Source organism: Microtus pennsylvanicus, chromosome 5 (genome assembly GCF_037038515.1).
Source record: "Microtus pennsylvanicus isolate mMicPen1 chromosome 5, mMicPen1.hap1, whole genome shotgun sequence".
NCBI classification, from domain to species: domain Eukaryota; kingdom Metazoa; phylum Chordata; class Mammalia; order Rodentia; family Cricetidae; genus Microtus; species Microtus pennsylvanicus.
In genome coordinates, this window is record NC_134583.1 from 124,404,264 (window position 1) to 124,430,374 (window position 26,111).

The 26,111-nt window shown below is 44.7% G+C and overlaps 1 protein-coding gene across 2 annotated transcripts in view; it reads right to left on the reverse strand.

The window, feature by feature from the left end:
* The window catches only part of Armh3 (armadillo like helical domain containing 3), a 195,752-nt gene that overhangs the window by 16,424 nt on the left and 153,217 nt on the right, over nt 1-26,111 (reverse strand). For both annotated transcript variants that reach the window (XM_075974238.1, XM_075974239.1), the window contains one exon: nt 10,435-10,513. In XM_075974238.1, coding sequence (XP_075830353.1) covers nt 10,435-10,513 — 79 coding nt within the window. The remainder of the gene's footprint in view (nt 1-10,434; nt 10,514-26,111) is intronic.

The window sequence follows — 26,111 nt, forward strand, 5'->3', positions numbered from 1 at the left end:
AGGCCTGTGCCTGCATTCCTAGCACTTGGGAGGTGTCCGCAGGAAGATCAGTTCAAAGCCAGCTTTGACTACATAGCAAATTCCAGGTCAACCTGAGATGAGGCAGAGGCACCATGTCAAAGAAAAGGAGGGAGGGAGGGAGGGAGGGAGGGAGGGAGGAACGAAGGGCCACATTGGGCAGGGTGCACATTTGTGACACTTGGGAAGAGTATGCACAAGGTCACAAACCAGTTTAAACTGGTGTTGTCTACCTACTAAGTTCTCATCTCAAAAGAGAAAAATCCCCAAACAGTAGTGCTGCAAACCCTGTGCTCCTCAAGGACAGGTGCAGCTCTGGAGTGCATTTGGCTCCTAGATTGATTGGTACAAGTACTTCTGTACTCTCTGCACAAAGAAATCTGGGAAGAGTCAGCCTAGGCAGGCATACGTTTCCTGTCCTGTACCAAAGAGTCCTGAGAGTTTCCTTCAGAGGTAAGAACTGGCTGGAAAAGAAAAAAAGAAAGAAAAGAATGGGGGGAGCAGCCTATAACACACACACACAAAAACAAATCCAAAGCCAAGAGCCACACAAAGAACAACCTGTCACAACCCACACATGCTGGGTATCTGCTCCTCCACTGGGCATTAGAAAGGATTTTCTATCTGAGATAACTCGATTTTCTCCTAGGGAACTATCAGTTAATGTGACTTGTTTGGAAAAAGTGATCCAGAGGGTAGAAGTCCACCTCTTGGCTTCCGGAGAATCAGTGTGTCTGAAAGGCAGCACTTCCTGACTGCAGGCCTCTGCATACAACACGTACAAGTTGGTTGCTTTTTCTTCTCCCTTCTCTATTTTCATCTCCTATAGTTCAGGAGCAAATCCAATTTTAAAACCAATTTAAGCTGCCCAGTTCTCACCGTCAGACCATGCCTTGCAAGCCTGCTTCCAAGGGGCTTTCTACTGCCTTCAGACTCATTGATCTGGCAGGCTCTGCCTGCCCTTCAGTCAGGGAGACCAGATAATGAACCTCACAGCGGGTGATTAGTGAGAGGCCTTCACTGGTGAAAGGACTGGTGTTGGTGGCTCTCCTTAATTTCCCCGGGCAGTCACCACCTCCCTGACTTACTCGGCTCAGGCCAGACAGCCCTGGGACACTTTCTTTGCACTAATTACAGATGTGACACATGCAGCCCCTGTGTCAGCATGACATCTAATCATGTTTAGAGGTACTGAGGTAATGGGAGTGGAGGAAACACAGGAACTCCATCAGGTCTTTAGCCTCTGTCCAGATGCAGCAAACAGGCACATGTGTCTGCACTCCCCACCTGAGGTCTCTTTCCTTGCAAACATGTTATTTCAGAAGTATGAAACCCTGAGCTGAAAAAGTCACCATCTCTCGACAGAGACCATGGTGTACACTATAATCCCAGCACTTGGGAGGCAGAAGCAGGGGGATTAGAAGGCTAGCCTTCTCTGATCCTAACTCAGTAAGTCTCTGCCTCCTTGCCAGGGCTTGCATAACTCCTGCCCCTAACAGTCAGAATCCCATTTGTAAGCTATACCCAGCTTCCCTTTCAGCTGAGCGAGTTATTTTTCAGATTGCAATTACCTCGTGATTATGATTGTTATAAAAACTCAAAATACTGTTATGGGTCCTAAAACTATGTCAAGGAAGAGATGACTTGGCATTTATGAGCATTGGTTGCTCTTGCAGAGGACCTAGGTTTAGTTCCCAACACCCTACCGGTGGCTCAAAATCCACTGTAACTCCAGTTCCAAGGGTTGTATCATTCTCTTCTGGCCTCCATGGGTACCATGTGTAAACATGGTACACAGACATACATACATTATTATAAAATAATAAGGACAAAAATATTTCAAGTCAAATACAACTTTAACAGAGACACAACTTTGCATAAGGGTACTTCCAGTAGCGGGGCTGCTCTGCTGGGCCATCGGGGACAACTCGGGACAACTCGGTCTGTCCGCAGTCTGCCTGTCACTCCTCGAGCACTGCTCCTTCCCTGCACTGACCAGCCGTTCAGGTGGGGGCCACTTCAAAATTCTACATCAACGAAGAAACTTCTGACAATGGCAGACACAATAATAGCTGAGCTCCTCTCCACCTGCGAGTGACCCCTGCTGTCGCTATCCCCCATGTGGCTGTGCAACACGACTTGAGACTTTTGAATAAAACAAATGCACCACCTTAAAAGCAGTTAAGAAGGCGACAGTGGTGCTGTGCGCCTTTGATCCCAGTACTAGGGAGGCAGAGGCAGGTGGATCTCTGAGTTCAAGGCCAGTCTGGTCTAGTCACAGGCAGAGCTACACAGAGAAACCCTATCTCAAAAAAAAAAAAAAAGCAGTTAAGATGCTGAACAGAGATAGAGTTCAGTTGGTACAACGCTTGCTTAGCATGCAAAAAGCCCTGTGCTAGATCTCTGGTACTGGTACCATATACATGGGGCATGGAAGGCAGCACAATTATAATCAGAGCACTCAATATAGAGGCAGGAAGATAAGAAGTTCAAGATCATCCTTAGGTGGTATAGAAGGTCCTTTTGTATTTGTGTTGTTTTTATTGTTTAAATAAAGAAACTGCCTTGGCCTTTTGATAGGAAAGAGCTTAGGTAGGCATGGAAAATAGAACTAAATTCTGGGAGGAAGAAGGCAGTGTGGCAGACACCATGGTTTTCCTGCCCGAGACGGACGCTGGTTAGACTCATGCCGGTAAGCCAGTCAAGTGGTGATACACATTAATGAGGATGTGTTAAACTAATATGTGAGAGTTAGCCAATAAGGGGCTGGAGATAATAGGCCAGGCAGTATTTAAATAAATACAGTTTCTGTGTGGCTATTTCGGGAGTGAGCTAGCCGGGCAGGATGAAACAAAAGGGCCCACTCTCGTACTACACTTAGGTACAAAGTGAATTCAAGGCCAGCCTGGGATATAAGTTTCAAGGGGGATTAAACTTTACTGTGATGTGTGTGTGCGTGCGTGTGTGTGTGCGCGCGTGCACGCATGCACATACACTCTGGAGTTAGCCTGACCTGAACAAATCAGTCTCATTAGTGTGCTCACCTATAAAATCTTGTCTAACTTGTAGGATTTCAGGAAATAACATGCAAAAGTACTCCCTCAACAATCATAACGTGCTCTTGTTCTTCTGTGAATTTAAATCTGTTTTAAATCCAAGATACTTCCTTCCCTACGCAGGGTCTCCCCCTGGTCCAGCTGAAAGCATCACCCACAGCACAGGACCTGGATGCTGACTCCCCTGCGCCCTTTTCCAGATGCCCGCAGAGTGTGAGCAGTGGGCAGGAGCTGCCCCTTCCTCTGACTCCGTCTTTCCAGTGAACACACAGCTCCATTGACATGTTTTTTCTGCCCAGCAGGTCAACTGAAATGCCAGAACACAGATAAAGACAGCAGGAAGGTGGGGTCAGACAGCTAATGTCTCATCCCACGTCTGTCCCACGTCTCAGTCAGAGTTCCCACGGCAACCGTCACTCAGGGCTCACAGGCTGCCGTGGAAATGCACGCTGTCAAGTATAGGAAGCTGAGTTCCGACTGTTGTGGAGTCTTAACTCTTGAACATGAGTCTTCCTCCAAGGCTGCCTTGCATAAAGGTTAGAACCGAGTTCTAAAGAGAGAAAACAGCGTAGGGACACTAGAGTATGCCTCAGGCACCCTGGTTACAATCCAAAAGTACCCTGGGACATTCCTTTCCTTGGAGGCTTTAAATTCTTAGAGCTTTCTACCAATATTTTTCTGAGAACATTCTCTCAAGCAAAGGCCCCTAAAGACACAGAGCCCTCAAAGTGGTGCTCCCCTCTTACGAGCACCTCACTGTTTACTGGAAATAAACTAGGCTGGGCCTGGGGCTCAGACCTCTAATTCTAACACCTAGAAGGCTGAGACAGGAGTCTGGCCACTATCAGGGGCCAGACTGGGTTACTCAGTGAGTTCCAGATTGGGTTACTCGGTGAGTTCCAGACTGGGTTACTCAGTGAGTTCCAGACTGGGTTACTTGGTGAGTTCCAGGTTTGCCTGAGCCATAGAGTGAGACATCTCAAAAAACCAAAACAAACAAAAAACAAAAAGTTAGGTATCATTTGAATTTCTAAATACCTAACAGTCACATGCAGTGTTTTTATTTTTATTTTTTTAAATATTTATTTATTTATTATGTATATAATATTCTGTCTGTGCTTATCCCTGCAGGCCAGAAGAGGGCACCAGACCCCATTACAGATGGTTGTGAGCCACCATGTGGTGGCCGGGAATTGAACTCAGGACCTTTGGAAGAGCAGGCAATGCTCTTAACCACTGAGCCATCTCTCCAGCCCCCACATGCAGTGTTTTTAAATAATTCATTTATTTTATGTTCACTGGTGTTTTGCCTGCATGTATGTCTGTGTGAGGGTGTCAGATTGGAGTTACAGACAATTGGGAGCTGTCATGTGGGTGTGGGAATTGAAGCCCAGTCCTCTGGAAGAACAGTCAACAGTCAGTGAGCTTTTTTTTTTTTTTTGGTTCTTTTTCAAGACAGGATTTCTCTGTACCTTTGGAGCCTGTCCTGGAACTCGCTCTGTAGACCAGGTTGGTCTCAAACTCACAGAGACCTGCCTGTCTCTGCCTCCCAAGTGCTGGGATTGAAGGCATGCACCACCAACATCCAGCATCCCATTTGTAGTTTTTTTAGATTTATTTTTATTTATATGTATATTTGAGTATATGCAGGTATATAGCATGTGTGTATCATGTGCTTGCTGGTGTCTGTGGAAGCAAGAAAGGGTGTTGGCTACCTGAAACCTGAGTTACAGGTGGCTGTGAGCTGCCCACTATGGTCTCTGAGAACCAGATCCTGACGTCCTGCAAGGGCAGTAAGTGCTCCCAGCAGCTGAGACAGCTCTCTACTCTGCAGCAGTCAGGTGTGCTGGCTCTTAGGATCAGGAGAAACCAAACGATTTAGAAAGTTCACGGAAAGCTGGGCGTTGGTGGCGCACGCCTTTAATCCCAGCACTCGGGAGGCAGAGGCAGGTGGATCTCTGTGAGTTCGAGACCAGCCTGGTCTACAGAGCTAGTTCCAGGACAGGCTCCAAAGCCGCAGAGAAACCCTGTCTCGAAAAACCAAAAAAAAAAAAAAAAAAAAAAAAAAAAAAGGAAGTTCACGGAAGTAATACTTAGCAGCTTTCAGCCATACTCTGCTTGTAATAATACTTTTTAAAAATGCCTGCCTGCTCTTCTAAAGGTCCTAAGTTCAATTCCCAGCAACCACATGGTGGCTCACAACCATCCGTAATGAGATTTGGTGCCCTCTTCTGTCCTGTAGGCATACATGCAGGTAAAATACTGTACACACAATAAATAAAATAGATCTTAAAAAAACCCACAAAGATAAATATTTTTTTAAAAATAGTCCCCAGGCCAGGCTGTGGTGGCGCACGCCTTTAATCCCAGCACTCGGGAGGCAGAGGCAGGTGGATCTCTGTGAGTTCGAGACCAGCCTGGTCTACAAGAGCTAGTTCCAGGACAGGCTCCAAAACCACAGAGAAACCCTGTCTCGAAAAACCAAAAAAAAAAAAAAAAATAAGCCGGGCGATGGTGGCGCATGCCTTTAATCCCAGCACTCGGGAGGCAGAGGCAGGCGGATCTCTGTGAGTTCGAGACCAGCCTGGTCTACAGAGCTAGTTCCAGGACAGGCTCCAAAGCCACAGAGAAACCCTGTCTTGAAAAACCCAAAAAATAAATAAATAAATAAATAAATAAATAAAAAATAAATAAATAAAAAAAAGTCCTGTGGGCTGTCAAGATGGTTTAGCCAGTACCAATACCTGCCACCAAGCTTGAATTTGACTCCCAAAACCCACATGTTATAGGGAATAAATTAACTCTGAGCATGCATACACACACGCCCCCACATAATACATGTAAAAAGTGTCCTATACAACGCTATACGGCCTCCTCTGGATCCAAAATCCAAAGCTCTAAAGAGAGAAGAAACTTAAAAGGAAATGGTAGGAATTAAAACCTCAACAAAGAGAGCTGAAGAAAGGACTCATGGTTAAGAGCACTCGCTGTTCTCCCAATGGGCCCAGAGTCAGTTCCCAGCACCCACATGGCAGCTCAAACTGTCTGTAACTCCAGTTCCAGGGGATCTGACATCCTCACACAAACACATATGAGGGCAAAATATTAATGCACATAAAAATAAATCATTAAAAAACTCAGCAAAGACTGCTAACACAGCTGGCTCAAGCCTATAATCCCAGAGTTTGAGAAGTAGAGACAGGAATCAAACACTCTAGGTTATTCTCAGTTACAAGGGAGTTAGTTCTGGGCTAACCTGAACTACATAAAACCTCAACTGAAAAAACAAGGCAGGAATATGGTGCACAGACATACATGCAGGCAAAACACTAAGACAAAAAACCCAAAGATCTAAACAGGCAAACTGATTGTGATTACATCATAATAATCAAAGCAACAACAATTCCTAATATAGAAAGTGAAAGGATCTGACTGCATCATCTACGTTCCAGGGATATTCCAGCAGAATGCTTTTTCTCTCTTAACATTCTTTCTTTGGTGGGGGGTGTGCTGGGAAAATGAACCAGGAGACTCCAGTAGGCTAGGTGAAGAGGCAGCACACTGGATTTGAGCTATATCCCAACCCTTAAGATTGCCTCAGGAAGTCCTTGACTTTGTATTTGCAGAAATTCTTAGCAAGCTCCTAGGCACTGGGGTGAAAGTGAAGCTTGAAGATAGTTTGTCTGCCTCAGAAACAGAAAGCAGAATGCTGGTTGCCAAGGCAGCACAGGAAGAGGAGCAGGGCTGTTCAGACAGAGTTTCAGTTCTGCAGGAAAGAAAAATCTCAGAGATCTGGGACATCCATCCATGTGTGCACTGTTGAGCAAACTGTTTCCTACACCCTAACCATTGTTAGGATGGCAAATCTTTTAAACGACAATTTAAAAAGAGGAAGGTTTGCCCGTCAGCCCTTACAACGTGCTTGGCATCGATAGGCCCTTACTGTTTGTGATTGAATCAAAAGCAAAGAATTAGGACGGGACTCTGGGTGCACACCTGTAATCCAGGATTACGGAGGAAGAGGCAGGTGGATTTCTGTAAATTAAGCCAGCCAGGGTTATATAGAGAAACTGTTTTCTTGTTTGTTTGCTTGAGAGACAAGTGACTAAAGACTGACTTGCACTTAAATTATAAAAATACATAAACTTAGAAAAACTTCACAAATCTAGGTGGTCACAGTTGCTCCAATCTCTAATACCAGCACCTAAGAGGCTGACACAAGAGGAACTGAAGGCCAGCCTGGGCTATACAGTGAGTCCCAGGTTAGTCTAGGTTATAGTGTATAAGCCTGTCTTTTAAAAAAAAATCCACAAATCTTTGTAGGAACAAAATGACAAGCTGGGCAGGCAGGGCTAGCAAAGGGTCTGTCCTATCTGCCTGATTTACTGTATGCTATAAACCCCAGCTAACATATATTAACAGGCTTTAGGTCTTACCTTATAGAAGTATTTAGAATCTGCTAGGGATTTTAATCCTGTTTTGCTTTTTTTTTTCTTTTCCCTCCCTACTAAGAATAGCTGCTACCAGCTGCAGGGCCTTACTGCCCCGAAACCCAGCTCTTTGGGAAGCTGCAAATACTCTTGACATTGTGACATCAGCATTAATGTTCCTAAGTGAAGGGAGAGAAGCACTCCACATGTTGGAGATAGACAGGCAGTCAAATGCCTCTAATCTGATAAAAACAAGTGCGCTATAGTGCTATCATTAGCAGCCCTCAGAAGCAGTTGGGGAAGACAAACAACTATTTTGAGAGCAGAGTCCTGGGATAACAGCATCCTGCTAGCAGTAATGAGCCCATGAGCACACGATAACTCTACGAGTGCAGAGATTAGACTTGGCTTTCCACCCGTGATCCTGTAGTGTCACAGCTACGTGTAACTATTTACATGAGGACTCCTCCCACCGTAGTGGTGCTGGGGCATGAAATCCCTACATGCTAGGTGAGCACTCATAAGCACTCTACCTGGCGCGACAGCCCCAGCCCTCTTCCCCATTCTTGAATAAACAGAGTTCCCTTCCCTAGGAACTGCCTCACTTCTGGCTTCTAGACTCAAGAAACATCATTTGCCACTTTTAACCTTGAAAGAAGATGAAAGAGGGTGAGGATAACTTGTTAATCTTTCCTTTTCTGACTTCCTCATGCACTGCAATGGGCTTTTATCACCGGCTGGCGGCTGATACTCAGAAAGAACCCCTGCGGCTGACCTTCCCAAGCTGCTGGGGTGAACACTGCCCGTGGCTTTCAGGCTCTCCAGAGTGGCAGTGGTAGGAGCGTCTCCTTCCATTAACATACAGAACACAATACACGGACTGTTCTGTATAAAAATGACACAGTAGAATTATCATGAACTGGTCCACAGGAAAAGGGAGCATCAATAAATACCTCACAGACAGCTCCAGTACCAAAAGAACAGGAATCTGCTCTGCTCTATAGGCAGAGGAAAAAAAGAAAATGAAAGCCATTTATAAAGGCGGCTTTAAGTATGGGGATGGAGTCACACAGCTGGCTTCACAAAAGAGAACAAATATTTCAAAGGGAACAACTGACAGATTAATAGAGTACTATCCATCTGGCTGCAGGAAGAGCCACTGGGGGGAGTACTGAGAAGGCTCTGCCTTGCCTGCTGCCTCGCTGGGTGAACTGAATCGCTTCAGGAACACAGGAACACATGGTCATAATACACTTGCTGGCTGGTCCTGCCAGTAAAACACTCACAAGAGCTACAGTGATGCACTGGCAAGGAAGAACAGAACACACATAGTTTCACTAGTTTGGAATTTATTCCTTGGCTTTTCCAACTGAGAACGATGGGAAGCAAGAAAGAGAATTAGGTATTTATGTATGTATGTATTATGTAGAGCAAGCAAGTATGTGTGGAGGACAGAGGTTTACAACCAATGTCTTTTTCCAACTGCTTCTACTTTGTGTGTGCGCACGCGTGCACATGCCTCTCACTGAACTTAGAGCTCACCTATGCAACTAGACTGGTTGGCCTGCAAGCTCCAGGGATCCATCTACCTCGGCCTTCCTATGATGGGATTACAGGCATGCCTGGCTTCTTTATGTGCATACTGGGGCTTAAGCTTAGGTTCCCAGGCTTGAGCAGGAAGCACTTCACCCAACTGAGCCATCTCCTCATCATCTTATTTTGTGCCTTTGATACAAGACTCAAAAGTCTCTGAATGAAACAGCAAGGTGGGGCATACCAGCCAGACAGCCAGGAGCTGAAGGTCATCTTCACCTACACAGTGAATTCAGCTATATGAGCTAAATTAGGCTATATGACCCTGGTTTTATGTATTTTTTAATTTGTAAACAGCACTTTTATATAAAGTTATGCACTTGTTAATTATTATTCTAATACAGATCCTTATTTAAGCCAGGCAGTGGTGGTATACATTGTTAATCCCAGCACTCAGGAGGCAGAGGCAGGCAGATCTCTATGAATTTGAGGCCAGCCTGGTCTACAGAGCTAGTTCTAGGATAGCCAGGGCTACACAAAGAAACCTTGTTTTGGGGGAAAAAACAAACAAGCAAGCAAGCAAACAAAACCATGTCTTCCAAAAAACAAACAAAAAACCCCACTTATTTAAAAAAAAAAAAAGAAGAAGAAAAAGCCTCAAAACGAATGCTAGTTCAACTCCACGCCATGCTGAAGCCCCATTTGTACTTTTACATAACGTAGAGCTGAACACAGGCAATAAGGGAGAAGGGGAAATCAGGCCAGGCTTCAGGTAAACAGATGTGTGAGGCTAACTTCAACTCAGACAACACCACAGAAAACCTGCCAGAAATAACTGTCCGAGGGAGAGACGACTCAATCACTAAAGAAAAACTATCCCAATGAGAGCTGGTGCTTCAAGGAGCACACATCTTCAGTTTTCCTGTGGTGGGAATTTACGTTCACTTCTAAGTTCTCATGTCTTATTTATTTATTGGTTTGTTTGAGTTCTTAAGACGGTGGCACACAGCCCAGGCTGTCCCTGAATTCACTATGCAACTTAGGATAACCTAGGATAACCTGAACTCCTGCCTCCACCCTCCGAGTGCTGGGTCACAGGTGGGCACATCATGTTGACATTTCTGACTTTCAGAAATCAAAATAACTGGTTGAGAGCTTAAAAAGTAATATTTTATCACCCGCTGCAAGACAGTAACTCGTCAAATTTTACCTCATATTCTCTATATAATTAAACAAATCCTTCAGAAGGCACAAATGAAGAATTTAAAGAATCAGCAAGCAATCTTGCACTAACTCTTCTCAGCAGCCTGGTTTTACCACCCTGCTTGGAGCTCAGTCACAGGATCCCATTAGCAGACAGCACCAGGGAGGCCATTCCTCAGAGAGGACTGACTTACCTGTTCTTCCGAGAGTTGAGATATGTGATTCACAGCAGCGTAGGACTCAATTTTGGGATTAAAGTGATTGATGATGGCTCTGAAATAAAGAATTAACATTAACATGGTCCCAGATGGAAGACAATGATCATCCAGTTAATCAGGAGTGAGTGCGCCTTGGGTTAGTTTTGTCTTGACACAAGCTACAGTTATCTGCGAAGAGGAAACTCAACTGGGAAGATGTCTCTATCAGACTGGCTTGTAGGCAAGTCTGAAGGGCATACTCTTGATTAATGATTGATGTGGGAGGGACCCTGACACTGGGGGGCAGGGCAGCCCCGGACAGGTGGTCTTTAAAACTACAGAAAGAATGATGAAGGACTGGAGACAGCTCAATGGCCAAGGGCACCTGCTGTTCTTACAAAGGACCTAGGTTCAGATCCTAGCACCCACACTGGGTAGCACACGACTGTCTCTAACTCCAGTTCCAGGGGATCTGATACCCTCCTCAGGCCTTCTAGGACACTGCATGCACTTGGCACACACACAGAAATAAAAATTAAAGTTAGGAAGAGAAGCATGCCAAGTAAGCAAGCTAAGCAGACCAGTAAGCAGAACTCCTCCATGTCTCTTCCAGTTCTTGTCCTGAGATTCCTGTCTTGAGTTCCTGCCCTGACTCTGCTCTGATGGGATGGCCTGCGAGAGCTCTAAGTTCAAATAAACCCTTTCCTCCTCAAGTTGCTTTTGGTCACAGTGTTTATCATAGCATTAGAACAAGGGTAACTACCCTTTTCCTAAACATGAGGTTACAATGAGAGTGTACAGGAAACTGAAATGGGAAGGATTTAACAAGTCACCGAAGCTAGGCAGAGTGATGCATACCTTTAATCCCAGTACTCAGAGGGGAGGCAGGCAGATTTCTGAGTTCACCCAGCCTGGTCTACACAGAAAAACCCTGTCTTGAAACCACCACAATCCCCCAAAAAAGTTACTGTAAAATTCAGTCAAACACTTCTGATGTGGAAATGAGCTACAGAGAAAAGCACACAAGTAAAAAAACAAGTCATGCTCAGATTCCTCGAGATGAAAAAGTACCCAGGCGCTGACTGTCCACTAGGGGGCGTGGTGTTCCAGTTAGATTGAGGTGTATGGCATGGGTACTCGGTGGAGCTGGATCAACACTAGAGGAACCGGCACTGAAAGAGCTAAGCTTTACCAAAGCTGACGTTCAGTTCTCAAGCTTGCTAGTGTGTAGATCCAAACCAAAACTTAAATTCCAGGCCTTGAACCCAAAGTCAGAGCATCACTTTCCCCTAATCAATTGTGCTCATCCAAAGTCACCACATCTTATTAAATTTACCTCAAAAAATCTCTGGGGAGCCAGGGGAAAGTGCTTGTTAAGCAAATGTGAGAATCTGAGTTCAGAGCCCCAGCACCAGCAGTAAAGCTGAGCATACTTGTGTGCTTCTGAAACCTCAGTACTGGGTGTGTGCAGAGACAGGGGACTGGCCATCAGTCAGTGTAGTGAGAAATAATGAACTCTGGGTTCAGTGAGAGGTATTTTAAAATTAGGTTCCCATGGTTACAATAGTGACAGGAATGTCACAGGGATAATCAACTCCTTTCTGCTTGGCTCCGTGTGGCCTGCTCCACAAAAGGAAACACAGGTCCAGTACTGTAAGTCTAACCAAGAACCCAAGGCTGGAGAGCTCACAAATCCTAGGATGAACCCTACCGCTATTATTCTGAAAAATGGGTAAAATGGACTTAAGGTCAAACTGCCCTACAAATCTGTATCTCTCTACGCCCAGATTAGTATAGCTCTCAGACTTCACTAGAGAAGTGAGTGATAGAAGGTGGGCTATGCAGACAAGCACAGGGCATCAGTGTCAATGGAGAGCTCAGCCACAAATGGAACATCTATAGCACACCCCTCCAAAGGTTCAGGGACCATCGTGCAGAAGGAGTGGAAACACTCTAAGAGCCAGAGATCAGGGAGAACGAGAGCAGCAACATCGTCTGAACCACATCACCCAGGAACTCGCAGCAGCTGGAGTTGCCTGCATAAAACCCAGCCATTCAGCTTTCCTGCATGGAATGGGAGGGGCTCATGAGTCCCCACTACAACTGAGGAGCTGGGGACAGGTGGTGGTTTCTGGAGGAGGAAGAGTGAATTTTCTTTAAGGGTGTGCTCCTGGTAAGTTGGTCGCACTCTAGTAATGGCCTCACACTCAGGAGTTTATGGGCAGTGCAAATTGTTATTAATAATTAATAATAGGTTATTAAAAAAGAAAAATAAGATGCAAAGTTAGGAAGTATTAGGAAGTAGAAATGGATGTGGGAGGAGTCAGAGGGAAGAATTGTGTGGGGTGAATATGACTGAAATACACTGTATAAAATTCTCAAAGAATTAACAAAAATATCCAAAAAATATAAAGTGGAGAATCAACTAAGGAAAACATCTTGATGTTCACCTCTGGACTCCACATGTGCCCACATAGGTGAGTGAACCTACACAGATGCTTAACACATTCACACAGGCCAGGCGGTGGTAGCATACGCCTTTAGTCTTAGCACTCGAGGCATGCGGATCTCTGTGAGATCGAGGCCAGTCTGGTCTATGAGAGCTAGTTCCAGGACAGACTCCAAAGCTACAGAGAAACCTTGTCTCGAAAAACCAAGAAAGAGAGAGAGAGAGAGAGAGAGAGAGAGAGAGAGAGAGAGAGAGAGAGAGAGAGAGAATTTCTAAAGTGTAATAATAGAGAAATATCCCTGGGCCTGGCAGTGGTGATGCATGCCTTTAATCCCAGCGCTTGGGAGGCAGGTGGAGTTTGAGGCCAGCCTGGTCTAAAGAGTGAGTTCCAAGACAGCCAGGGCTACGAAGAGAAACCCTGTCTTGAAAAATGAGAGAGAGAGAGAGAGAGAGAGAGAGACAGAGAGAGAGAGAGAGACAGAGAGAGAGAGAGAGACAGAGAGAGAGAGAGAGAGACAGAGAGAGAGAGAGAGACAGAGAGAGAGAGAGACAGAGAGAGAGACAGAGAGACAGACAGACAGACAGACAGACAGAGAGACAGACAGACAGAGAGAGACAGATAGACCCAGTTTTCCCTGGTTTTCTTTTCTGGTCCCAGGCACTTCAGGAGTCCAAGGATCACAACACACACAACCAATCCTGAAAATGGCACAGAAATGGCATCAAGAAACCCCAGTCACAAAGACATGACTCTCTTAAGGGCATTGACCCCAAGTTCCTAAGGAACATGCATGTGCTTTGCTAATAAACACCACAAAAGGGGCTGAGGAAGATGCAGGCAAACAAGGCTAAGGAAGTGAGTGGACGTGCAGAGGCCATCAAGGCTCTGTGATCCTGAGGTGGTTAAAGCCAGGATGCCAGAGGCCCCAGCTGCAAGCTGTCATGGCTCACCCAACCTTGTGAAGCACATTTGAGGCTGCATGCTCATGAGTCACAGGCTCTTGCTAACTATAGTCCAAGGCTTTAAACCATAGCCAAGGTTCCAGCTCCAGGCCAGCCTTCAGCTCCTACTCCTGCTCCAAGTGCCCTGGCCCCTGTGAAAGCCCCACAGAACAGGCTTCTTGTACACCTACAATTGGATATATGGAGGAAAAAGCTCAGTCTTTACTGTATAGTGTTGTGGGGAACAGAGGAAGCCCTAGGTGTTTGAGGTCCTGTGAGATGTGTATCATTGACACGGGCATGGCCATGTCAAGGCTCCCATGGTGAAAGACAACATCTTCCTTTGCTCCCGCAGGACCCAGCCATGACAAGCTCAGCAGAGTCCCCAGTCTCAGTAGTTTACCCTAAGGCAATACCTGGTTCCAAGAAAGAACACAAACTGAGACCACCCAGGCACCACCCAGGAACAGACCATCCAAAGGAAATTCCTAATGTTCCAACCATTGTAGATAGGATCACCTGCCAGCACACACCCATTGCTTTTCACGAGGACACCCCTAGACAAATGTCAGCCAATCCGGGGTCCTGAACCTTAGAAATCCCTTACCCCTACCTTTGCTATTATAAAAACCCAACCCCAACTGAGTTCGGGGCTCTCCAATCACTCCAATATGTTGGATACACAGCGAGTCAAAGAGTTTGCAAACTTATGTAAGAATAAAGGCTCTTTGCTTTTACATTCAGGACTTGGTCTCCTAATGGTTTTTGGGGGGACTCTGTGATCTGGGTATAACACTCCCTGGGTTGATTGTGTGTACAGAGATGCTCATCATAGTTCCCCCAGATATCTACAGCCTGGATAGTCCCTTAGAGACTGTTCCTACCGAAATTAGTGGAACCTACCTCCCTTGATTCAACTTGACACTGTGAATCCTGCCTCCTATGTTTATCTGCATGAAAAACCCACCTCCCTGTTCAGTTCTATGCTGTTCAGCTCTGTATAATAAATGCACTGAGGTTCCAGAGTGCTGTGCTTAGGAGACAAGCCCTGCTTACTCCCACCCCTGTCTGCCAAAACAAGCGATCTTCCTTCCTTCCAGCCTGAGCTTTTTCCTTTTCCGTATCTCTCCAGAAGGGCAACTTTTCCTCTCCTCTTTCTGCCTTTCTCCCTGTCTCTCTCTCTCTCTCTCTCTCTCTCTCTCTCTCTCTCTCTCTCTCTCTCTCTCTCTCTCTGCCTCTCTCTTTGTCCCCTTCTTCCCTCACTCGTCCCTCAAGGAACAACGCCATTTTATTACATTAGAACAACCCCACATTCTATCTGCATGAACCCCAATCTCTATGCACACTAGCAGCTTCGGTGGTGAATTTTCCCCTTCCAGTCAGCTAAAACATTTCTCTGAACCTGAGGAATTGACCGTTGAGCTCCTGGAAATCCCCTGGTGTTCCTAGAAATGGGGGGAATGCCCCCAACCACAGCCTTCATGGCTACAGTTGAGCCCTTCGCGGACATTCATCTCTGGTTGCTTCCCACAGATAAAAACAAGCCTGGACGACCGAGGGGGGTCCTCCCACGCTAGCACTGCACACGGGGTCCCTCGGATTTTCCTTTCTCTTTCTTTTCTTTTGGACCACTCTCAAGTGTTCCCCGCTGTGAGAGACCATCCAGGATGGCCTCTAGCCTCTGGCTTCCGAGTGGCCTGAACCCAGAGTCAGTCTGGCTTCATTAACACCCCGCCTATGGAGAGAAGACGTTCTGCAGGCCTTGTAGTGTTCGTTTGCTGTTTTCGCGTTTTCAGCTATGGAATATAAACCCTCAAACTGTCAGTCACCCGCCTGTGAGCGCTCTGTCAGTGACCCACCCACTCCTTCTATCCCTGCCACCACTAACAGTCCTTCTCTTCCTGCCACTGCTACCCCTGGTCACGTGGAAACTGACAATATTAGTCGGATCCGTGAAGCAGCTGTTTTCAATTCCAGCCTTTGCTCCCTGCCACGGCTTGTGGTGCGGCAACATGGCGACAGGGCAGATCATGCCTCTAGTCTGTCTCTCTCTCTCTCTCTCTCTCTCTCTCTCTCTCTCTCTCTCTCTCTCCTCCCTCCCTTCCTCTCTCTCTCTCTCTCTCTTTTTGGTTTTTCGAGACAGGGTTTCTCTGTAGCTTTGGTACCTGTCCTGGAATTAGCTATGGTAGACCAGGCTGGTCTCGAACTCCCAGAGATCCGCTTGCCTCTGCCTCCCGAGTGCTGGGATTAAAGGCGTGCGCCACCACCGCCCAGCTCTAGTCTATCTTGTAATTATATTTAAAACACCTGCGGCTCAAAAACGTGGCTTCTCCATACAACATGTGACCACCGTCATTTTGACTGAGGTCAAGTGACCTTACCACCACCTTAACTGAGGTCAGGAGACTTCATCACCATTTTAACTGAGAGCCAGGTCAGGTGACCAAGTTCTGCCATCTTTACTGAGGTATTCCCTGCCTGGTTCCCCAGTGCTGACTCTGTTACATGTGTGTTTTGCACAGTGGCATGCCTTTGGCAGGGCCCACCAAGAGTATCCACTTTGCCCAATTCCTGTTCACTCTGTGTGTATGTGTGCATACATGTGACTTAAATGCACCTATGTTTTCTATTAAATGTTATAATTTTCTGTTCGTTGTATCTCATTCCTGACTACAAAGCAATAATTCTCATGTTTTAAATTGGTATATACTTTTTTAAATCTCTTAATCCAGCCCTGCTTTACCTATTAAGTTGAGAGCCAGTACAGTCAAGCTTGGACTCAGCTCTCCAGATAGATTCTATACAGTAGTTATAACTCATCTATACCCGGTAAATAGTCCCCAACTGCTCAGAGATCTGGAGAATTTAAATGTTTAATTATTAAAAAATACTTTTCATAAGAAAAAGAGACAGGTTGGCTCTTAGCAGCAGCACTCTACTTCCTCCAAAGAAGACAGAAGACAAATGGCACAAAACAACGTCCATCCGCAATTTGCTTCAACTGCCAAGTGCTGACCACTGGGCAAAACTGTCTTTCATCTAAACTGAAGATCTCCAGGCAGTGGACAGAATCACTGAAATCAACATTCTAGTTGCTCGAGTCAAGGTAGGCTTGTCTTCCTACAGACTTCTTAGCCCACAGGATCTTCTGGAGCCTGGCAGGCCCTGCACTAAAGAGCAAAAGGCAAATATGACCCTCACCAACCATGGAGGACCCTGAGGAGTAGCTCTAGGTGCCAACCAAGTAAGTACTCTGTCATTTTTTAACCAATAATTCAAGTAAAATTTTATCCTTCTCCAAGATCTCTGATGCAGTTTGAGAGCTGAGGTTTTGTCATTTAAAAGGACAGCCTCACCAAACAAATTTCAATAAGCTACAAGTTAACAAAATTCTCTCATACTGCTTTTTATAGTCTTAAAGATATTGTAAATAACAGTCAGTCTGATATAAATATGCTTTTGTTTAAAACTTATGTTTTCATAAACCCCCAAAATTCTTGTGAATTCCAGGGAGCCGAATTAAAGGATTGACCTTAAACAGGTCAGATACATCCCTCTCAATTCCCTGGTCCTAAATTTTTTCCCCCTAAACTTAACTTTGTCCTCTGTTTTGCCAATACCTTAAACAGGTGTAAGAGATACCAGATAGCCGGGCGGTGGTGGCGCACGCCTTTAATCCCAGCACTTGGGAGGCAGAGGCAGGCGGACCTCTGTGAGTTCGAGACCAGCCTGGTCTACAAGAGCTAGCTCCAGGACAGGCTCCAAAACCACAGAGAAACCCTGTCTCGAAAAACCAAAAAAAAAAAAAAAAAAAAAAAAAGAGATACCAGATATTTCCATACCACAAACACGAGATAGGAACAAAGAGACCAGCTACCCCAAGATGTAACCAGCATCCAGATTTCTGTTTCCCCCTGAAAGACCTCTTGAGAATTGGCTGTCCCAATTCCTGTAACCTGTTGTGCCTAATCTTCCGCCTTTTTATTATTAAAAAGAGATGGGAATGTAATGGTCTGTCCTGTCGCTTTAAGAGACAAGCTCCACCTACTCCCTCCCTATCTGCCAAGGCAAGTGGATCTTCTTTCCACTTCCAGCCTGAGCTTCTTTCTTTTCCATCTCTCTCCCGAAGAGGTATCTTCTCTTCCTCCCCATTTCTCTTTCTCTCTCGCTCTGCCTCTCTCTCCTTGTCCCCCTTCTCCCTCCCTCTCCACTTTCTCCTTCCCTTCCATAACTAAATAAATATCCAACCGCACTCTGCATGACGTGCCTATCTGCCTCTGTCTTTTACCCGCTGTGGCTCCTGTGGGACCAGCTGACCCGCCAAGGTCTCTCACAGTGGCTCCTGCTGTCCCTCATAGCCCAGTGCTGGCTGATGCCCCTTGGGGAATGGCACCATTTTATTTTTACCATTATAATTTCTCTAGCTCAGAGCCCAGACTACCGGATCCCAGTTATTTCTGTATGTTCGTTGTGTCTCTCTTTTCTCCACTGCTTGGCTACCCTAGTCAGATCCGTCCCTGGAGCCTTGAAGGACGTGGCACTGTGTTTCAGGTAATATGTACAACTACTTCCTCCCATAGGAGACTAAGTTTAATTCTCACTAGTACAAAGGACTGGCTAGAGTTAGGGACTTATTTAGAGTAGCAAAAGGGAAAAAATAGAAATTAACAGTAAAAAAGACTGGCAAATAATGCATTAACTAGACGGGGAGGGCAACAATGCAGTGATACCACAGATATTGTAAGAAAGGCACTTCACTTTTCTTAGCTTCTTCCAGAAACATCAGACAGCATGCGGTACATATCTGTAATAACAGCAGTCAGGAAGCAGAGATGGAAGGATTGACAGTTCAAGGCCAGGTTAGACTACAGAATCTCAAAAAAAAAAACACAAGGCCTAGGAGGCAGAGGCAGGAGGGTCTCTGAGAGCAGGAGGCCAGATTGGTCTACACAGCGAGTTTCAGGACAGCCAGAAATATACAATAAGTCCCTGTCAAAAGGTGGAAGAAGAAAGAAGGGTGCACTAGGGTTGTTGTTTAGTGGTGGAGTACATTCCTAGCCCCCCTGTAAAGCTCTGGGTTTAATCCTCAGCCTAAAAAAAGGGGGGGGATTAAAGAGTAACCAAGGAAGGGATAGAGGAAAGGAAAAAGACAGGAGGGGAAACAGGAAAGAACAAAAAAGCTCAGACAAATTCCACCTGGGGACATGCTACAGGGTACCAGCACTTCACAAGTCACTAAAGGTCATGAAAAACAGGACTAGGGCGCACGCCTTTAATCCCAGTACTCGGGAGGCAGAGGCAGGTGGATCTCTGTGAGTTCGAGGCCAGCCTGGTCTACAAGAGCTAGTTCCAGGACAGGCTCCAAAAGCCACAGAGAAACCCTGACTCGAAAAAACAAACAAACAAAAAAAACAAAAAAAAACAAAAAAAACCAAAAACAGGACTAGGGAAAATGTCATAGGCCAGAGGACACTGGGAGACATCGCAAGTAAATACAATATAGTGGTCTGTACTGGGCCCTGGAGCAGGAAGAAGATACTGGTAGGAAAATTGTGAAATTTAAATAAAATAGGGAGTTTAGTTAAAAATGACATTATCAATGCCAGTTTCTTTGTGTTGATAAATGAGGCATGCTAACACGAGACAAGACTAGGAAAGGATATACAGAAAATCTGTATAACTTTGTATTTTCCTGCAAATCTACAATCACTCCAAAATAAATTTATTAAAAGGAGATGGTATAAGTCAGTATTTTCTTTTAGTATAGGTTATTGATAGTAAAGAATTAGACAGCTATACCATCTGGTTCAATTAATCAAAGTATAAGCTAGAAATTAAAAAAAACCATAGTCTGACTACTTATTCTGAATGATTTCTGGCAAGTGATATTATCTTCAGAAAGTGCCTGGGAACACTAACTATAGGCAAATAATAAATATTTGCTAAAATGATTTAAACCCAAGAGGATTCTAACAATAATAAAACATAAATACATAACATTTATAAAACAAGTGTACTACATACGGTAAGAGAAACTTGGAAAAGCAATGCGGAACATCTAGCACAGTATCTGGCGCCCAGCTGGTCCTCAGTAAACATTCAATGAATCGATAAATTACATTGAATAGAAATGGGTCAGAAGCTTGGAAAACTTCGTTCTCCAGAGACAACCAAAGAGAGCAGATTAAAGTTGAGATTTGGTCTTGTGGGATATTTATACAGTGTGTGAAAATGCGGTGATTGGTGTGTAAAAAACTGAATGACCAGGCTGGAGAGATGGCTCAGTGGTTAAGAGCATTGCCTGCTCTTCCAAAAGTCCCGAGTTCAATTCCCAGCAACCACATGGTGGCTCACAACCATCTGAAATGAGATCTGATGCCCTCTTCTGGCCTGCAGGCGCACAGACAGAATATTGCATACATAATAAATAAATAAATAAATTATTTTTAAAAACCTGAATGACCAATAGCTTAGGCTGAATGCCAATAGGTTAGGCAGGGACTCCTAGGGACAGAGAGAACTCTGGGAGAAGGACAGAGTCACCAGCCACATGCAGGGGAAGCAGTATGGAAAGATGAGGTAAGAAGTCATGAGACAGACAGTAGATTAAAATAAATGGGTTAATTTAAGTTATAAACTTAAGTTATTAAGTTAGGAACAAGCCTAAACTATAGGACAAGCTTTCTTTTTTTTTTAAATTTATTTATTTATTAAGCATACAATGTACTGCTGGCAAGGAAGGCACCAGGTCTCATTACATTACAGATGGTTGTGAGCCACCATGTGGTTGCCGGGAATTGAACTCGGGACCTCTGGAAGAGCAGCTAGTACCCTCCCTTAGCCCCTGAGCCATCTCTCCAGCCCCTAGGACAAGCTTTCATAATTAATAGGAAGTCTCTGTTATTAGTTGTGAGCCAGTGGCAGAAAGAAAAATCTGTTATAACTGCTTCCCTGAACAGCACATCAAAATGGAAAAAGCAAGGATTTTAGATGTAGAGAAAAAGGCCTGAGTTAAAATCCTGATTCCCCATTGGGCACTGTGGCACACACTTATGATTCTAGCACTCGGGAGGCTGAAGGAGTAGGCTAGAGGATTTAAGGTAGCCTGAGTTAATGAGACTCCTGTCTCAAAAATACAGGTGTTGGGATATATTACAGAGGTGTAAGACCCTGCTAGGTCACCTACTACTGGAAAACAAATCCCCGTTCTTCCACTTACTTGCTGTAAGAAAGCAATTCCTTTAAGCACTGGCTTTTTCATCTGGCTGGATTTCCTCTCTAAATTTTTTTCTTTTTTCTTTTTTCTCTTTTTTTTTTTTTTTTTTTTTTTTTTGGTTTTTTGAGACAGGGTTTCGCTGTGGCTTTGGAGCCTGTCCTGGAACTAGCTCTGTAGACCAGGCTGGTCTCGAACTCACAGAGATCGGCCTGCCTCTGCCTCCCAAGTGCTGGGATTAAAGGCGTGCGCCACCATCGCCCGGCCCTCTCTAAAATTTTTATCATAGTTTCTTGTTTCTAACTAACTTGCCCTAAAAGTAGGTAGGTAGAGATAGGTAGGCAGTTAGTGGTACAGGTGTGTGTATGTGTTTTGCAGGGATTATCACTAAGTTTAAATCCTCATCTGGGTTGTTTATGTTATGTTATTTTTTTCTTTTATGCAATTTCTCCTTTCCTAAAGACCATCCTGTGACAAACTACACAATATACTACAGAGCGTATTCTGGGTATCTGGTGGTTATTCTTAATAGAAGCCTTCAAATACATTGGCCCAAGAAGGGGGACGGCATGACTGAGTGGTATCTGTCAGAGGATAGTTTGTTTGTCTGAGGTTCAGTTATTTAATTTTATACTAACTTTTCTTTCCACCTTCACAAGTGTCAGAAACACTTTCATTTCATGCCATAATAAGCTTCTTACCTTATGGAGTCAATGAATCTTCAGTCCATACAATTCAACAACAAAAGAAACAACAACAAAAAACAATTTCCCCTGACGCCTGTTAACAGCAATGCATTACAAGCCTCAGAGACTCTGCTGATTAACATTTAACAAAATAAAACCCCAAATAAGAATTCCTCCCAACCTTTTCACTTTGGAACTATCTAATCAAAAACTTCACCAACTGACCTGTTGGGGCATTCCTCTAAGTTATCCCCAGGTTTTACCATCCATGTCCCTTTTTTATACTACTGTGGCTTCTCTTTTCAAGACCAAAGACCAAGATAAACAAGTGCATATATTTAAAAAAAAAATGAAAAAAGGGAACTTTAGTATGGAAGGCATTTTGACAAATAAGATAATGAAGATAAAGAACACGAATATTAATGATGAACTGGCAGGGATGTGGAAATGGGGGTGTGGGATAAGCGAACAGTATTAAGAGGGGCTGGGGATGTAGCTGCATTGGTATAGTGCTTGGCTAGCGTGAAAGAAGCCCTCCACTCAGCCCCAGTACCACTTAAACTAGGTGTTTGTGATCCCAGCCCTTCCAGGTAGAGGCAAGAGGATCAGTAGACCTGGGATAAATATAAAACTGATCAAAGTAACATCATATCGTTTGCATATGTGAAGAGGTCACAATGAAGCTACTAATTATGTGCAATTAACATACGCAAAAAGGAGGTGGGTGGGTATTTTGACAGTTGACAAGAAGAATAAATAAGCGGCTGGCTAAGACATCAAGTTGCTTGCTTGCTGTACTTATTGATCCAAGTTTGTCCAGTGGCCTAAGAGACTATTAGAGACCCTGACTAGTTTGTGCAATGACTCTGCTGGCTGGAGGGTGTAGAGTGGAAATGTGTGCCACTCAAAAGACACTTAAGGTCATGCTCAACTTCCTTAGCGATCAAGGAAATGCAAATCAAGACAACTTTAAGATACCATCTTACACCTGTCAGAATGGCTAAAATAAAAAACACCAATGATAGCCTTTGCTGGAGAGGTTGTGGAGAAAGGGGTACACTCATCCATTGCTGGTGGGAATGCAAACTTGTGCAACCACTCTGGAAAGCAGTGTGGCGGTTTCTCAGGAAATTCAGGATCAACCTACCCCTGGATCCAGCAATACCACTCTTGGGAATATACCCAAGAGAGGCCCTATCATACAACAAAAGTATATGCTCAACTATGTTCATAGCAGCATTGCTTGTAATAGCCAGACCTGGAAACAACCCAGATGCCCTTCAATAGAAGTATGGAATATATACATATTAGAGTACTACTCAGAAGTAAAAAACAAGGACTTCTTGAATTTTGCATACAAATGGATGGAAATAGAAAACACTATCCTGAGTGAGGTAAGCCAGACCCAAAAAGAGGAACATGGGATGTACTCACTCATATTTGGTTTCTAGCCATAAATAAAGGACATTGAGCCTATAATTCGCGATCCTAGAGAAGCTAAATAAGAAGGTGAACCCAAAGAAAAACATATAGGCATCCTCCTGAATATTAACCTTCATCAGGCGATGAAAGGAGACAGAGACAGAGACCCACATTGGAGCACCGGACTGAAATCTCAAGGCCCAAATCAGGAGCAGAAGGAGAGAGAGCACGAGCAAGGAACTCGGGACCATGAGGGGTGCACCCACACACTGAGACAATGGGGATGTTCTATCGGGAACTCACCAAGGCCAGCTGCCCTGGGTCTGAAAAAGCATGGGATAAAACTGGACTTGCTGAACATAGTGGACAATGAGGACTACTGAGAACTCAAGAACAATGGCAATGGGTTTTTGATCCCACTGCACGTACTGGCTTTGGGGGAGCCTAGGCAGTTTTGGATGCTCACCTTACTAGACCTGGATGGAGGTGGGTGGTCCTTGGACTTCCCACAGGTCAGGGAACCCTGATTGCTCTTCGAGCTGATGAGGGAGGAGGACTTGATCGAGGGAGGGGGAGGGAAATGGGAGGCGGTGGCGGGGAGGAGGCAGAAATCTTTAATAAAGGGCTGGAGAGATGGCTCAGAGGTTAAGAGCATTGCCTGCTCTTCCAAAGGTCCTGAGTTCAATTCCCAGCAACCACATGGTGGCTCACAACCATCTGTAATGGGGTCTGGTGCTCTCTTCTGGCTGGCAGGCATACACATAAGATATTGTATACATGATAAATAAATAAATATTTTAATAAAAAAAGAGAAATCTTTAATAAATAAATAAATTAAAAAAAAATAAAAAAAGAAATGTGCCACTGACTACATCCTAGCAACTTACATTCTTCACCAAGGGGGCGACTTGAGCCAGCATTATTCTTGATTTCTAAGTGAAAAACACATGTGTCACCCCAGGGACATTATTTACCTCCTGCCTCCACTTTTGTGCAGCTGGTATCAAGTGGGTAAAGGTTCACAGCCCCTTAAACTGGAGACAGCGGAGGGTCAGCATGTATGAAACCTACAGGCGCATGGCCTCTGGGCAGCTGCCGCCTCCTCCACAGCTGGATGTGCAGGGCTATCTATTTGGGGAGTTTAGGCTTTCTACCATGATGCATGGCTTCGCCTGGTGCAGGTTTCCACCTCATCACCTGCTGGAAATTAGGAAACAGGTGATAGCTACTTTCCTTTAAAAATGAGTTCATTTATTCTCATTCATTCCCTGTGTCTGCAGGAAAACAAGCTGAGGTCCAGTTCTTGTGTCCCCAAATCATAGATTTCAGCCAAAACACTGCAGGCTTTATAAGTAGCTAAATCATCTCTTGCATTTCCATGTGAGGAATGACCTTCCTTCTTGCTTTTTAAAAATTATTATTGTTAAAATTTTATTTCATTTTATGTGCATTGGTGCTTTGCATATATTGTCTATGTGAGGGTGTTGGATCCCTGGAACTAGAGCTACAGACAGTAGCTGCATGTGGGTGTCTGCACTTGAACCGGGTCCTCTGGAAGAGCATCCAGTGCTTTCCATCGCGGAGCCAGCTCTCCAGACCCCAGGCTCCTTCCTGTATCTACGGGCAGGCCAGAAATGGAAACCAGGGGAGCCTGGGCTTCCTCTCTCTGGAAGCAAGAGCTTTGCTTCACTCTCAGAAACACACACCTACTAAATGTAAAGGAAAAAAATAGGCCATTTGAAATTATATATTAAATTCTTCTGTTTCTCCTGAGAAAACAAAAATCCCCAGACATACCCTAGAAGAAATTCTAAAGAGTGGCAATCACCTCAAAATCCCCAGAAGTAGCCTAATTTTAATTAATGGTAAACATTCTTATCTTTTGAATATGCTTGAACATGTTCCAAAAATGGCATGAGACAAGAGTCTGAAATACTTTAATTCCACCTTATTCTCATTAGTCCAAGTAATCAATTATTATAAGACAAATTTTAAGCATGAGGAGGGAAGGAGACAGAAAAATAAGCAACTCATTTAGGCTTCTTATCACTTCAAAAATGAAGGCAAAGTTTCAGCAGTTTACAAGGTGAGGATGGAGAGGCTGTTCTGTGCTCCTACACTAGGATGAGCCCACACCAATCAGAAGAGCCGGACACACCTGGCGGTAGAAAGGGAAGACGATGGACGCATCTGAACAAAAGAGGGCAAAAGCTGCCCAGAGTCCTGAGTGTTCTGATGCAGGCCGTCAGTTCACGTGCTATAGGGAGGTCCCAGGGTTCATGTGTAGGAGAAATGGGACTGTGGATCATATGGATCACACACTGGGTTTCAAGGACTCCAAGAAAAGAATGAAATTAAAAGACATGGAAAGAGGTTTATTTTCTATCCCAGGGGAACCTTTTAGAACTCCTCAGGAAAGGCAATCAGCGAGACTGCCAAAGTAATTAAGTAAGTGAACACTTACCATAAAGCCCACATCAGTTAAGTGAGCAGAGATGAATCTTATTAGAGTGCACCGTCAGCTCTGAGCTGCAGGTGCTAACCACTGAGACGCTCCGGATGCTCTCCTCTCAGTGACAGCGCGGAAGAAGGCTGCTCACCTGCTTTGGCAGTGACTTATGGGGTTCCCTTTAGAAGCCTGACACAGTGGTTTCCAGTAAGAAGCCCAGGGTCACTTCTGTGAGTAGGTGGTGCTGGCTACAGAGAAGAACCTTACACGGCGAAGAAGACGGTGAGAGAAGGAGCTGAGGAGCAGGACGGCAGTCCTGCTGGTGAACATGGGTGGTCCCTGAACAAGAGCTAAGTGAAGAACAAACACTCTGCCTTTTAAGTACAGAGGTCTCAAAACAGAAAAACATTAAAATTATCCTTTGCAAACTACCTTCTTGGAAAAAAGAGATAGGACCAAGGACATTTCTGCCAACATCGCTATTGACTTTGCTAATGAATGGAATAAAGACTC